The sequence below is a fragment of the Ahaetulla prasina genome, chromosome 1 (assembly GCF_028640845.1).
Source record: "Ahaetulla prasina isolate Xishuangbanna chromosome 1, ASM2864084v1, whole genome shotgun sequence".
Taxonomy (NCBI): Eukaryota; Metazoa; Chordata; class Lepidosauria; order Squamata; family Colubridae; genus Ahaetulla; species Ahaetulla prasina.
In genome coordinates, this window is record NC_080539.1 from 216,582,010 (window position 1) to 216,598,164 (window position 16,155).

The window sequence follows — 16,155 nt, forward strand, 5'->3', positions numbered from 1 at the left end:
CACAATGTAATTCAAAAGTTGGTATGTTTAATTATGCTTCAGAACTTATATAAAATAGTCAACACCCAAGGGCCGTGGTAGCTCAGGCTGGTAAGAAGCCTGTTATTAGAACACAGCAGCCTGCAATTACTGCGGGTTCAAGTCCCACCAGGCCCAAGGTTGACTCAGCCTTCCATCCTTTATAAGGTAGGTAAAATGAGGACCCAGATTGTTGGGGGGGCAATAAGTTGACTTTGTAAATATACAAATAGAATGAGACTATTGCCTTATACACTGTAAGCCGCCCTGAGTCTTTGGAGAAGGGCGGGATATAAATGTAAATAAAAAAAACAACCTTCCCTTGCATGGAATGGAGCTTCAATGAAGACCTGATCAGGAGGTTGCTTACGCATTTGCTGACCTTTCAAGCTTGATCTGCCATTATGTTTCCCATGTTCCCGATTGGAAGATAAATATTTGCAATTATTGTCTTGTGTTTAATAACTTGCCAGACCCAAGTACTGTGCAACGGGGTCAGCACCGTTCCTGCCCCAGTTCCTGCACACCTAGCAGTTCAAAAGCATGAAAATGCAAGGTACCACTTAATAGGTACCACTAGGTGGGAAGGTAACAATGTTCTGTACGCCTTAGATGTATGGCCATGACCATGGAAAATTTCTTCAGACAATACTGGCTCCCTCAAGAAACGGAGATGAGCACCACCCCCTAAAGTTGGGCATGACTGGATAGAGAAGCTACCTATATTGCTGCTTTGGCTTATGTTACATTCTTCAGTATTCCTGTATATTCCCTGTTTACTGTCTCATGTGATTATATTATTTTCATATACAGATACTCCTCACTTATAACAACGGTATTGCAAATAGTAATTCTGTAGCCAAGCAACATGGTCATAAAGTGGGATGTCACATGATTATGTTGACTTATAGAGGTGGCTGTGGCAGTTCCAACTGCTGTCATTAGGTGAATCCTGCACAGTCGCAGTGTCCCAAGCTCACATGATGACCATTTTCAACTTCCTATCAGCTTTCCCATCGACTTTGCTTGTTGAATGTCAGCAGTAAAGGTCACAAATGATGACCATGTCACTATGGGACACGGCAACTGTTGTAATTGTAACCCTATTGCCAACCAACTGAATCACAATTCCATGACTACAACTATGGCCACAACTATAAGGAATCCTCATAAGTCCCTCTCATTCAGCCAGCAGTGAAATCCACTTACCTTTGCTACCTGTTTGGGAACGGGACGTGCGCGGGAGCGTGTGTGTGCTATGCATGCGCACCTCTTCTGCGCATGTGCAGAACCTTCTGTGCATGCACAGATGGTAAAAAAAAAAGGGACGTAATGATGTCCCGCCAGGTGGGTGGAGCCTCCCGCCGCTGGCACTACTGATTTAGCGAGCCGGATAGAACTGGGGGGGATTTCATCGCTGCATTCAGCACCATAATAATTTCAAACAATTGCTCAATAAGCAGTCGTTCAAGAAGGACTGCCTGTATTACGTTGGAATTAAACCTCAAATATTGTTATTGGTGTGGGTATTGCTTCCAAATCAAAAAAAAAAAAATAGAACCTGTGATGCAACCCTCCAAATTTAGATAAGTATATAGAAATTTAAAGTAACTATCTAATACATAATTACTACCAGCATGAAAATGTTTTCATACAAAATTTATTTCACATGTTTATTGACATATCCACATGTAATTTTCAGGCATGATGCAACATTAGATGTTAGTAACAATTAATGTGGAAAATAAATATATACCAGTGATGTGACTCAAGATGATACTTTTACCTATTGATTACACATTTATTTTTTTCTGACAAACCACCAGAATAACCAGTTAGTTTTAATGAAAAATTATAGTAGTGTTTCAGTTACTTTTTCGATTGAATAAGCCCATTACGGAGATGAAGTTTTAAATAAAATTTATCCATCACACTTAAGGTTGTGGGATTATTTTTATGGGCCACATATAAATAAAGTGAATGAAGGAGACAAAACAGCAGCATTTAGTGGATTAATATCAGGCACCAAATTTGTACCTGAAGCTTCAAAAAAGAGCTTATACCTTTTGAGTTAAAAAAGCTTTATGAAAAATAATTTGTATAAAATGTGTGGTCAAAAAGGTATCTGGATAATCATAAAAAGTGGAATGATAGAAATTGACATTAATAACTAGAAACCAAACCTTGGAACAAACTGCCATCCTGCACCGACGTGTCAATTTTTACAACTTTCAATTTCCAAACATTACAGGTCCTCAAAAGTTGTGACATGGTTTGGGGTTTGTAAAGATATTTTGGTTACTTTAATATTATTTAGATGTGCTTGGTAAAGTAACTACATAAATATCATAACTTTTTAACATTTCATTTGTTTCGTGATTATCTGTTTTTTTTTTAAGGTAAATACAGGTTGCATAGTTTATATCTGTTGTTAAATTAGATCTGTTAGCGCTGTGCTATGTTTTGCATTTGATTCCAAGAAAGCACTTCTGGGCACACAAGATCACAAATGCAGCATCCATCTAAAGCTCACCGGAAAAGATAAGGCTCTTTTATAGAGCTACAAGTGCAATGTTCAGTCCCATGTGCTCTGAATACTCTACGTGGAATTAAATTGCAAAGCCCTGCATTGCACAGTTCCAAAATCTACCTTCTGATGGACCATTGGAATTTCATATACTGTAAATGCTAGCATATGTGTATAATACTTAGTACCAACATTTTGATATGATAAGACCGCAATTACATTTATTACAAGTTTCAAATGGCATTTTGTATGGAACTATTCTTAAATTTTAGAAATGGAGGAATTACTCAGTAGTCCTTAACCCTTCCATTAAAACACCATAGTTAATTTAGCAAATTTATATTTTGGTTCAAGTGCTATAGCTTCTGTACTATTTAACCTTGTTCCAAACACAGAACAAAGAAAACCTTTGCCCTTCCCCACTCCAATAAGCACTTGCTATATTTTCAATTAAGTTAGTCATATAAAACTTCTATAAATATCTGTAAGTATGCATTAGCGCACAAATTACTTAGAAGATACATCTCTAGTACATAATTTAGAAATACATAAAGAAGAGGTTTCTGAGAATATTCTAGTCATTGGAATTTAAAAAGTTATTGGCACATTCGGTGGAAAAAAGTTCACTTTTATTCACTGAACTTGATATGCTATTACTCACTAATCAAAAATCTTTGGCTTTGGTTAAAGACAAAGATTTATGGTAAAAATAAATATATAAGAATGACTTACAGTATATACAAAAAGTACAACCAATATTCAAGCTTTAAAAAAGACAAAATCTATGTATATATCAATGCAGGCTTTCATAGCCAATGTTAATCCAATGGTGAGGGACTGTGGGGCTAATAGAACGTGGTCTAATTATTGGGTATCCTGATTATTTTGCCAGCAATTGTGGCTGCTGTCTTCAGAGGTGAAAGTGGCCTGCTCTCTACACAATTACACAAAGTACACAATTATTGGCAAAATGAATTAGACCATAATCTATTAACCCAGACACACATCATCATTGGAAAATCTGTATATATTTGGTGTAAGCGACATTCAGCAATGCTAATTTTTAAAACATGACTAAAACATGACCTATTGCACATTAAAGATTGTTTTTAAGCCTGGTGCTCACACACCTCGTCTTAGAACATGGAATTAGCAGATTTAGAGACCGCAAATTTACCTGAAAAACAAATGTCCATATCACTGTGTACAATGGCGGGATTTTCTGCACACTGTATTAGTACAATAATCAGAGCAAATAGTGCCTTTAAAACAGATGCAGAATGCCAAGGTCTCCCTACTCGGAAACATAAATTATTCTTTCTAGACAAGAAGGCTTTTGTGGGAACATGGTTACAAGATAACTGAGCTTTCCTTTAGAAATTCAGCCATACATCATTCCATCAATTCGTGAATCTAAAGAGTTGGATCCAGATGAAATTAGTTGCAGTTAGGTCCCATTGTTTCAAACAGGATCAAAATGCAACTAAGTCTAGATCCAGAATCATTCACTAGTAGATATCTACTGCCACTCCCCCCCACTTCAAAGTTACAAATATCAGCAAATGTTTGCTTTCCTTAATATGCACTTTTTCCAGCAATTTACCCCTTAAAAAGCAAAAAAAAAAAAAAAAATCCAAACACTGCAGTTCTTAAAATTGAACAGTTACATACTACAAGCTAATTTTCCTGATTTTAGAACCAGTTCTGAATGTCATGGTTTAGTCCTATTAATGTAAATTATTAACTTCTGTCCATATGTCCATATCTCTCACTCCTGAATAATCAGCCAGCCATGAAATTAGTGGGATTAAAGTAAACATATTCTGGGTCTGGAGATAGGAAAAAATCTTAGTATCTTGATGGCCAGACAAGTTTGAAACCCCCAATTTTATTTTAAGCATTCAGCGACAAAAAGAAAAGGTCAAGTAACTATCCACAAATGAGAAAGAATGATAGGTTACGTTACTTTCTATCTCATTTGGCGTTCCATAGAATTTTCCTGACAAAATACTGGTATTCTCTTCTGATATTTAAATGGTGTAGACAGATATACTCAAATACATGTCTATTAGTTGTTAGGAAAATTATCCTGCGTTTGGTGAGAGAAGTTTCAGCAATACAGGAAAAATGGGATCAAAGGAACAACTTTAAGTCTTGATCTAACACGTAATTCAGACTCTGGAAATAACAAGTAATTGTGCAGTTCAGTCAAATTTTGCCAAGAGCATTCTAACAAACCACACAATTCAGGATGCTTCCTTTCTCTTTTAGACCGTGGCCAGATATCCTTGCCCAGACAACCAGTTTCATTGTATTTTTTATTTTTTTTTGTCAAAAGCAGCCAAGTGTTCCCAAGATTAAAACTGGAAGCAACAAAAAAAAATCCCCAACTGGGAAAAATTCATATAGCTCCATTTCACCAAAAGAAGAGTATTTTAACTGCATTTTTTTTTCCAAAACACTAGAGATTAGTTAATGCATAGAAGCTGGTTTAGGGAGTCTTAAAATTTAGACCTGTAACACCAAACAACTTTGATATGAAAATAACATTTATAAAACAAACAGGTCTTCCACTTGCATCCATCATGTTGCTCAAAGACATCTTAAAATCCATTCAATCTTTTTTAAGTTCAGCTGGGATCCCTAGGAATAACTTTCATTTCCATTCCATTTTGTGATCCACTGTTTTTTTGCATGGTTCTCTTTAGCTTTTCCATCTTTAATCTGCCTTTCTTCCTTCCGAATTCTTACAGCATGGTAGCGGGGAATGCTGTCATCGTACCTGGAACGCTGGAAGAACCCGCACTATAGGAAGGAAAAGAAAATGTCACAATGCTAAATGTTATTAAACAAGTATGGTCTTACCCATCCTGGAGACCCCCAGATATGTTGCACTACAATCCCCTTATCTCTATCTTTCAAGAAGAAATAAATTGTCAAAGAGTGTACATTTAAAGAAAGGGACAAATACAATGCCAGATGTCCTACAGGAAAGTCGCACCAAGATTGCAATATAAACTTGCCAGGAAAACTCTCAATCTCAAATTTATTTTATAAAAGTAAAATCTCTTCGTAGTCAACCTGGTAATATTTTTGGGAGATCCAGTGTTAAAATTAAAGGCCAGTCCAAATAAATCAAACCTTGCTGAGAACATAGTATAGAACCATACTTAATTTACCTGGCTCAGTCAAAGTATTAAAAATGATCATTCACTTTCTGATTTATACCATTAACACATACCTTTGGGAATCTATTCCAGTGAATCTATGGGTGATGGAGACTAGAGATCAAAATTAATGCAGGCCTGGAATCAGAATGCACTCAGAATTGCCAAATGCCAAAATCCAGGCCCCAGAAAACCTGCTAGCACTTAGGCCAAGTTCAAAGTTAATTTTAAGGCAGGTACACAGTATCATCCAGGTAGCTCTCATCTCATATTCCAAAACATTAAAGGACAGAGACACTGGAGTAACAACCATCCAATTTGTGCTGCTCGTAGGGTTGTTCTTGGCATGAATGAACAGAAATATCAATCTAACTCTGTTATCCAACTCTGAAATTATAGTTACTAACAAAGCCCACTGGTTCTTTCACCCTATGTATAAGAAATGTCAGCCAACAAGGCAGAGGATAGGTCAGATAGTAACCAGCCCTTCTCTATGTGTTTCAAATGGCCTAGATCAATAACTACTCAAAAGGATGCTCATTTTTCAGACTATCGCCAGGAGATGTCATAAGATTTTTTAAAATCATATTAATTATTTAAAATTCACAATGTTTCTCCTGCCTTTCAACCCATTTGGTCAATATACAACCTGTATATTCTAACCCATACTTGGCACTTTACTGTATAACTGTTGTAGCAAAGACTTGGTCAGATAAATATATTTTGATCACTCAAGATGAGAAATCTTCCAAACTGGAACATTTCAGCTCCTTTAGACATAAAGCAGCAAAAGGAAGTGGCTTTTTCGGCAATCCAACTACAATGCACATTTATTTCTATGCATTCAAGGTATACACAACATTAGTCAGCATGCAATAGGCAGTCTTTAGAGAAAGAAATGCAGATCTAAGTACAGATAAAATAAAATGAAAATTCTGTAGTAAACATCCGTAAAAACTGAGAACTGAGAATTGCCTTATATTGGAAAAAGCAACCATAGCAGTAAAGGCTTTTGGCATGCATTTGTGTTAATAAAGCTAATACTTGCTCACTAAAAAAGTAAAATTATGTCTTGCATTTCAAACCACAGTCCATATCTTACTGAAGCTTATCATTGACTCACAATTATAGACAACAATGGTTAAACCTTTAAATACAGATGCTTAAATCTGGAGGTAGACATAGTTATAACCTAGTTATAAGAGTTCTCTATATAATATCCAAGAAAAGCTCCATTAAATTTAATAGAGCTTTAGCACAGGACCCTATATATATATATATATATATATATATTCCTAATATTATTATTATTTGTTTATTATATCCGTATCGGGTGAAATGCTCCCGGTTCGGACCGGATCGCACGATCCAGTAGCGATGAGGGTGGGTAGTTCGGAGAACCGGTAGCAAAAATCCCTGGGGGCCCCGTCCATGCCCACCCAATCGCCTGGTCCCCACTTGCCTACTTGGCAGCTTCCTGCTTCTTTCAGTCCCGCTCGCTATTCCAGCCTTGCTCTGGCTGCTGCAATCAATTGCATCAGCTAGCAACTGAATCTGCCGGCCTGCAATCCATCTCATTGGTGAGCAACTCATCTGCCTGCCTTTGCCCTTGAACTAGGTAAGTAAGGGGGGGCGGAGCTTTAAAAATAGTTAATTGGGGTTTTTTTAGGTGGTTTTTTTTTTTTTAAGACATACCAATTTAAAGTTAAGGAAGTTTTAAAGTTAAGGAAGTTTTAAATTTAGCTGCTTTTATCTAAAAATATAAATAAAATAAAATAAAATATTTGTGCAGCTTTCTGAAATTTGGTGTTTCTGTAGTGTTTCACTCTAACTACACAAACACACAAAATCTCACAAAGCTGTATGTGGCATATTTTTGTGTGTGTGTGTGAGTCAGTTGTGTTGTGTGTGTGTGTGAAGTGTGAAAGTTGGTTTTTGGGCTTTCTGTGGCTGTGTGAAGTTTCTGCTTGTTGCAGGGGCCATTTTGGGTGAGGTGCAGCTCCTTTTACATTGTGTGTGAGTCAGTTGTGCTGTGCTGTGTGTGTGTAAAGTGTGAAAGTTGGTTTTTGGTACCTCTTATTGTTTTGTGTACTTTGTTTATTATTTTTATTATTTATTGTTATTGGCCATGCCCACCCGGTCACCTGACTAAGCCACGCCCACCAGTTAAGCCACACCCACCGAACCGGTAAGGAAAATTTTAAGATTTCACCGCTGATCTATATGGTTTCCTTTTCCTATGCATTGATCTAAATGTTGAAATTACTGCCCAGATAGCTTTGAATTCATTCCATTGAATTGTTTCATTAACCCCTTGTATGAACGCTAGTATTGTGATTTAAAGTTATAACCTCAGTCTTCATATTCAGACACTTCTGTGCTGCTTTGTCCTTTTAAGAGGTAAGTGTTCACACAAATAGGGAGTCTTTAAGGTGACTCAAAGACTAGATCAACCCTAAATAAAGGTAAAGGTAAAGGTTCCCCTTGCACATGTGTGCTAGTCGTTTCTGACTCTAGGGGGCAGTGCTCATCTCAGTTTGAAAGCTGAAGAGCCAATGCTGTCCAAAGACATCTCCGTGATCATGTGGCCAGCATAACTAAACGCCAAAGGCGCATGGAACACTGTTACTTTCCCACCAAAGGTGATCCCTATTTTTCTACTTGCATTTTTTACGTGCTTTGGAACTGCTAGGTTGGCAGAAGCTGGGACAAGTAACAGGAGCTCACCCCGTTACGCGGCAGCACTAGGGATTCGAATCGCTGAACTGCCGACCTTTTGATCGACAAGCTCAGCATGTTAGCCACTGAGTCACCGCATCCCTTTCAACCCTAAGTATGAAAATGCTATTATTAGATAAGACAGATGAAGTTTACTGGGTGACTGGTGGTTTGTTAGGAAATGACAATTTAGCTCAGCACTTTCTGGGAAAGTGTTTTCCTCATATCGCTAGGGAAGACGTCTCCAACCCCTGTTTATATACCAGGCCGCACAGCGAACCCTTCTCTAAACTGTGAGGGATCTAGGTTGCATGCTCCTCCTCCCCCCTCCCCCCCAGTCTGTGGAAAAATTGTCTTCCATGAAACCGGTCCCCTGGTGCCAAAAAAAATTTGGGGACTGCTGCACTACTGAATCCCAATATACTATAGGAGATTTAGGATCATCCTCTAAGAAGGACCAACAGTTTATACTTGAGTCACAGATCAGCCTTCAGAGATTTGCTTGGACATTAGCTGTTGGCAAATTGTTTTTCTGGAAAAGCTTGTTTGAGTTTCCTGACTTCTCGAGGAACTGAGCCAACATTCTTTGGAACACAGTTTGGCTTAACACAGGACTTCCCTCCTTATTTCATAGAAAAATCAGAAGAGAGTTCCAGAGATGTGTTTAGTGTCCTGGACCGTGACCCAGCATATTTAGGATTGGGATGCCAACCCTAAGTAGAAAGTCTCCAGAGTGGAAGGGGAAATGCGTAAGTAAACAGTAGTTAAAAAAACAACTGACAGAAGGATTGGCATATTCGTGCACCAAGAAAGATTATTCTAAGGAATGTAAGCAAGCATTAAAAAGAATTGATATGTTGAAACGAGGCAACCAGCAGAACAAATGCAGCAAGCTTTGAGTCGTTAGCCACCGCAACCAACCTGCAGCTAATAAATTCAAAAAAGCAATTACCAATTACAGAAGTGGATCAATACTATGCATCAGAAGTAAGCCTCTCTTTATCAGACGGCTGAGCATGGATCTCAGCCTTGTGATATGTGGCATCAAAATGATCTTTCTTATCTCTCTTGAAGAAACCACACTATAAGGAAGCAAGGCACTCGGTTAATATTAGGGACTATTGTGGAAAAAGGGGGGGGGAAGGAGAAACGATTGAAATAACTTGACTGCTCTGTACCTAAATGTTAAAAATCTATCTTGTAAAATAGCTACAATGGGCTTTGGGGTTATAATTTTCCCTTTACAGCTAACTCCTTCGTTGCATGCTCTAATGTTTCAGTTATGAACCTTGAACAGTAGCTGTCAATAGATGGGCAAGCCTTTTTAATCATTATTTTGAGAATGTGAAATAAATATATAACGCACATCAGAGCAACCAGGACATGTTTGTTCCCTACAGAGGCAACAGCTACTTTTCTGCAAAAATCAGATCTTGATCTTAGAGACAAGTATTAGGTGAAAGGTGAATAAATGTAGCTTCGATTCAGTATTCAAAATTACTTGATAAAAAGCTTCCTGACGGTGCCCATGCATAAAAGATGCCCAAGGAACTTAGTGTCCTATTTCTTCAATGAATTTTAAAACCTAGATCCTGACTAATTCGAACAGCATTGGCACAGCAATTCTATTCATCTCTAGACAAAATAAAGTTCAGCTGAGTTTATTGGGACTTCAAGTAAATGTATATAGAATTGAAGATTAAGAGTTCTCTGCACATTTCAAATAATTAAATAGGAACAAGCATGTTGATAAAATATAACTCACCTTCCACAATAAGAACACCAACAAAGCAAGCATTAATAACCCAGCGAGAATAGCAACCAAGATGATCCACCAAGGAATTCCTTTATATAAAGCTACTGTTTTTGCAGGAAAGACAGTAACTCGTACCTGCAAAAGAAGCAGAAAAAGATGTCATTACACAGGGAATAGTTAGCCAATGTGCTAAGATATTGATTTTACATTTATGCTGAAGAATTAACCGTTTTCATTTACTTTGTTGTTTTTATATGTGTTGGATTCTTCATTCCAGGAAGTTGGGCTCTTGGTCCTGCTAAGAATCATTATAACAATCAAGTACCCAAACATTTCAGTTATCAAGTAGGGGTTCCCTTTGAATTACAAAACATTTCAGTGCAAAACTATTTTCAAATTATTTATCAATCATATTGTAAACTAGAAGAAATACCCACTTTCGCTACATTTAACTTTTTTGAAATTTGCGCATTCTTGTTATAATCTGTAGGAGCTCAGCTTTGAAACATATTAAACACTGTCACAGCAGAGGAAAAACGTGAAGGGGAAGCAATTTCAGGACTTCCAGGGAAGGCATGGCGATCTGAGCCAAAAAGCCCATTGGGATTTTGATTTTAGAGAGCTATAAACAGGTCCAGATAAATTTGGAATTTTGAAATCTTTACAATAAGATTTTAGAATTTTAGATTTTAGTAAAGAACAAACAGCTTCTTTGGGGCAACATCTGTTTTAGTTTTTGGGAGACATAACAAACACTGAATTCTAAATGGAAGTAAAGATTTTAGATAGAGGGGGAAAACTGCTTTAGCTTTTAAAAAACTGGACTTTGTAAGCCTCTTTTAGGGTTTTCACTAGTTTTCCTCCTGAAAAAAGTGAAAAAGTATGCAGCTGATCTTGGCCATTGGGGTCACTCGGAAGGAGGCTTTAAGGTCACTTTTTCTTTTAAGATTGCTCACTATTGATCTAAAACATTTTACTCATTCACAAGAACAACGCAGAATCATTTGCCTCCCCTAAACAGTTCCACAGAGTTTCTTTCAGAATCAGCTCTGGAAATAATGAATTTCTAAATGCTATTTGAGGAAAAGGTATAACTAACATTTAGAAATTAGTTACCAAAGTGTCTAGAGTTTTCCAGGTCTGAACATGCTGTGCTATCCCACTGAAATGATAGGTAGGTAGGTAGGTAGGAAGGAAGGATTTACAGTCAACAATTCACACTTATGACAGCCATAAGTAGAGAAATATTGCAGACTCACGTTCGTAGCTTCATTTGCCAGCTTGACGTTATCTGCAGCAGAAATGCCAATTCTAGCTCTAACAGGAATGTCTAGATAGTTCATTTTATAGAATTCCTAGAGGGTAGTAAAAGAAACTTCCTTTAAAACAAAAACAAGAACTCAGTTCAAATCTGTGTAAGACAAGTTCAGGGAGTCTACCTCGAGGAAGGTGCTGTTCCACAACCTTGAGCGCAGTACTACTATGGCTTTACTGTCTAAGCCTTGCAAGGAACATGTTATGTTGACGCAGTTTGCCTCTTCGTTGCATTCCTGTAAGTAATACACGGAAAGCTTTCAAAAAAACCTAAACTCAAAACAGATATACAGCATTTTTGTTTTGCAAGTCCTATGACCCAGCAAGCTTTTCCCCCCAAAAAACCCAATGGAAAAACATTGATAGAGCAATCCTAAAATGAGAGGAAAGAGGACATCTGTATGAAGAAAAAATAGAGAAGTTTTTAATCTTATTTTCCTTGTTGAGTTTCTTATGGCCCACATCATGGCAGGGGTTCCAGTGAATGCAAAATTCACTTCAGGTGTCCAAGGATGGCATAATTTTGCTGCTTGCTTGGGAATTTATGGAACAGGAATACTGGATTCAAGCTGTTTGCATTCTGTTGTTGCACACCCCATTTTGCCCAACCATGAAGTCTACAGACATCAAAGAGGCAAGAATGGCAGGACTTTCCATGCTCATAAGGAGGCCTAGGAAAATCACACTTTTTGGGGGGGTGGGGGATGTTCTCATTAGAATTAAGGAATTGCAGCTGTAGAGGTCTCAAGTTTATTGTAGTGCTACTGCTCTAATCACCTGGTTGGATAAAGTCCTAATTTCACTAAAGAATAAATTCAGCAAATGTGTCTATACATGTATATGAAAGAGGCTGGGAGGTTATTTTCATAAAACGTATTTCCATGTCTTTCTATCTTTCTGCCTTTGAACATTTTTTACCAATGGCTTATTTACTTATTTTGTCTCTTCGAGTCAATCTTGACTCCTGGTAACTGCCTGGACAGGTCCCTGCAGTTTCTTAGCAAGATTTTTGTAAGTGGTTTCCCCTTTGACACCTTCTTAGAACTGAGCAAAAGTGATTGGCCCAAGTCACCTAGTTGACTTCACACCTAAGGCAAGACTAGAACTCACTGTCACCTGGCTTCTAGCCCAGTGACTTTAACCACTACATCAAAATGGCTCACTCCAAATGGCTATCTGTAGCCTTTACAGGCTTTCTTATGTTTCAAGTTATCACTCGCTAGAATTTAATTTTCAATAAATCCTTAATATGACACTGTATGAAACTATGACACACCATGAAACTAGGCATCATTAAACTCTTCTGGGTGTTTAGAAATTTTAAACATGGGTATTTTAAATGTGCTAAGCATAGTTTAATAGGTGTACTTGAATAATAGACTGCACTTAGTAGACTCTGAAATCTGAAAGAAACAAAGCAAGCGTGGAGTTCTTGTTATTTTGGAACACATGCCTTATTTCTGGTTCCAAAAATAAATACTGAGGGGGAAGTTGACAAGGCAATTTGTCACTGGTTAAATAAGTGCTTACCAATGTCTCATACTTTCTTTCTGGAAACAAAGAAAAGCTTTTGCCACCATCTGTCTGCTTCTCTGCAACTTCACGTTTTATCCGTGAATTTTGAGACCGCTAGGAATATGAACAGACATACAAAAGTAATTAACATAAAGCATGCTGTGGATAATTTAAAAAAATAAACAGAAACAACCGTTTAAGGCAGATTTCACTACTGAATTCTGTAGCCAAGTTCATGAATTTTTATTAAGTTTTCATTTCAGTATAGTTTTCAAAAATCTTTATAGATTTTATTGGGAGTGCTAAGGCAGGTTAAACGACAAAAAAAGTATGCCATTGTGACATAAGCTATACCCATGTCATACATGGGATAGGTTCTTTCCCTCAGTTCTGGGTTATGAAGAGCTTAGCGAACTCTGCCTTAGGTCCACTAGGACCAAAGAAGAAATAACTACACTGGTAGCATATAAATACGTTGTTGTAGGTTTACTTGCCCCAAGCAGGAAGATGGAATTTGTTGGGATAGAGGCTTCTTAATGGAATCCATACTGAATTTATAAAGCAAGGAGTATGAAAATTCCACAAGCTATTTATGCACAAGTATAGTCTCCCTCAAGAGAAAGGAAAGAAAACTTTTCTATCTATATTCTTCATTTCTAATTCAAACAGATAACTGGATGTTATCCGTTCCTGCATTCCAGAAATTTATTTATTTTTATTTTATTTGTATCCTACCTTTATTTTACAAATAACTCAAGGTGGCGAACATATCCAACATACATCTTCCTATTTTTCCTACAACAACAACCCTGTGAGGTGGGTTGGGCTGAGAGAGAGTGACTGGCCCAAGGACACTCAGCTGGTTTTCTTGGCTAAGGTGGGACTAGAACTCACAGAAACCCACTTTCTAATCTGGTGCCTTAACCACTAGATCAAACTAGCTTATTCTTGCTATTGAGATACAAAGGCAAGACTGCGTGTGTAATTTCAAGTTTATTTGATCACCCAAAAAAAGGCAATAATCTTTTTTTCATACATTCCAACTATGTGAAATATCAGCAGGACTTGCCAAAATAGTGTGGCAAAGAAACTGGCAAAGATCCTGAGGTGTTTCATTCTTTATTCTTCAAGAAGCTGAGATTGAGCCAGCCCAATCACCAATCCCTTATAAATACCACAGAACAGCCAATTTAATCGAAAAATATGCAGTCGCACTCATTTACCTGAACATTCAAAAGATTTATTTCATTTTCAGGAGTACACTGTAATTCTCCTAATTCCTTCGAATGAATGGAAACCAAATAGAGCAACCACTTGCCTCCTCTCAGTTCTTTCGGCCACATAATTTCCAAGAACGCTGTACCAAATGTTTTCAATGGTTTACCTAAGTTCGTGATCTGCCAGAAACAAAATACACGCATTTGCTCGTATTAGTCAGTAGATAACACCCTTAAAAAACTATCATGTAAAATAAATGCAAATATTCTATTTACTATGAATGTGTTTCCTTTTTGCTTATTATGACAAGATAGTATAAATTTCTAAATTTCTTCTTCAGTGTAGACATTTCCAAATGTCTAGGTCAGATTGAAGTAGGTTGCTCAACTTCCAATACAATCACAAAGAGTGTGTCGTGATACATGACCCATTTTATTTATTTTGCTTGCATCTTTGATTTTAAGAAAATTCTAACAGAACCAAAATCACTTGAATGTATGATTTAAAAAACAATTCTGTTTCATATAAGCAGCTTGAGGGCAGGTGAGTCCTGGGGACTAGGAACATCTGAAATTAGTATTTCTAGTGATTCCTATGACTGATAAACATCATTAGTTTGGTAGTTCTCCTTCGGTTTATGGAACAGGACTCTGACACACCAAAGATTCCTGCTGATGGAAGAAAGTTCCTGTAACTCTGCGTCACTCCCCACTCCTTTATTCTTAAGTCCAACAATTGTCTAGAGCAGATTTATTACAAGGTACCAAGGACCAAAAGGGGAAAAAAATGTCTCTCCTTTCTCATTACCAGTGTGAGAATCTTGTGTTGATCATTCCTATCATGGGAATTTAAAATCTAAGATTACATTCCCACAATATTTACTATGGAATGAACTCTCATCTCAGATTCTTTCTTTTCTTCTCTCTTTTTTCTCTTTAACAGCATGTGTGTACACTACCAAATTAAATAGACTGGAGGCAGTGCTGATGCACTCCCTAAAGATGGAAATTGGCATCTTTACACAAGTTTGGGGCAAATGCAATTAATTAGAAGACCTAAGCACATATCAAGAACCACCCACTATGAAGAGACGATTATCAATTAAAAATAAACATAGCTTTTTAATGTTAGTAGGTATTATTCTTTAATCACTATACAGTTTGGGATTTTCCCTTATCCCTACCCCTTCAAATATTTCTCAGGAATATGCATTTAATGGTACATTTAAAAGATGTGAAATAGTTTGAGTATAAAATGCAACAATACTGAGTACCTTATTTTATCTCTTGTTTTTATTTATTTGTTTATTTATTTATTTGTTTAGATTTTTATACCGCCCTTCTCCCGAAGGACTCAGGGCGGTGTACAGCCAAAAGATAAAAACCCAATGTATATACAATTAAAACAAAAAATTTAAACAGAGCATATTACAAAATGGCCGACATATAAAATTTAAAATTTAAAAACCCTAAAATAATAATAAAACCCCAATTAAAACCCCAATTAAAATTTAAAACTATTAAGCCAGTCCCGCTTGAATAAATAAGTGCGTTTTCAGCTCACGGCGAAAGGTCCGAAGGTCAGGCAATTGGCGTAAACCAGGGGGAAGTTCGTTCCAAAGAGTAGGAGCTCCAACAGAGAAGGCCCTACCCCTGGGGGCCGCCAGCCGACATTGTTTGGCGGACGGCATCCTGAGAAGACCCTCTCTGTGTGAGCGTACTGGTCGGTGGGAGGCATAAGGTAACAGCAGGCGGTCCCGTAAGTACCCAGGTCCTAAGCACCCAAGTTTACTGGTTGATTTCAAACAATGATACAGCTAGCTCTGTGATGGCGAACCTATGGCACGTGTGCCAGAGGTGGCACACAGAGCCCTCTCCGAGGGCACGCGCGCCATCGCCAGCTGCTCTTCTGGTTTCTGGAGT

At 37.5% G+C, this 16,155-nt stretch overlaps 1 protein-coding gene across 2 annotated transcripts in view; it reads right to left on the bottom strand.

Moving 5' to 3' along the window:
- Nucleotides 1-1,660: 1,660 nt before the first annotated feature.
- Nucleotides 1,661-16,155, bottom strand: part of ITGA6 (integrin subunit alpha 6) — a 75,424-nt gene continuing 60,929 nt past the window's right edge. The window contains exons 20-26 of one of the 2 annotated variants that reach the window (XM_058190534.1): nt 14,239-14,412; nt 13,031-13,129; nt 11,626-11,736; nt 11,446-11,541; nt 10,196-10,321; nt 9,383-9,512; nt 1,661-5,350 (exon numbers count right to left, since the gene is read on the bottom strand). In XM_058190534.1, the coding sequence (XP_058046517.1) occupies nt 9,405-9,512; nt 10,196-10,321; nt 11,446-11,541; nt 11,626-11,736; nt 13,031-13,129; nt 14,239-14,412 (714 nt within the window). In that variant the 3' untranslated portion in view covers nt 1,661-5,350; nt 9,383-9,404. The remainder of the gene's footprint in view (nt 5,351-9,382; nt 9,513-10,195; nt 10,322-11,445; nt 11,542-11,625; nt 11,737-13,030; nt 13,130-14,238; nt 14,413-16,155) is intronic. The other variant, XM_058190543.1, reaches the window with a different exon arrangement.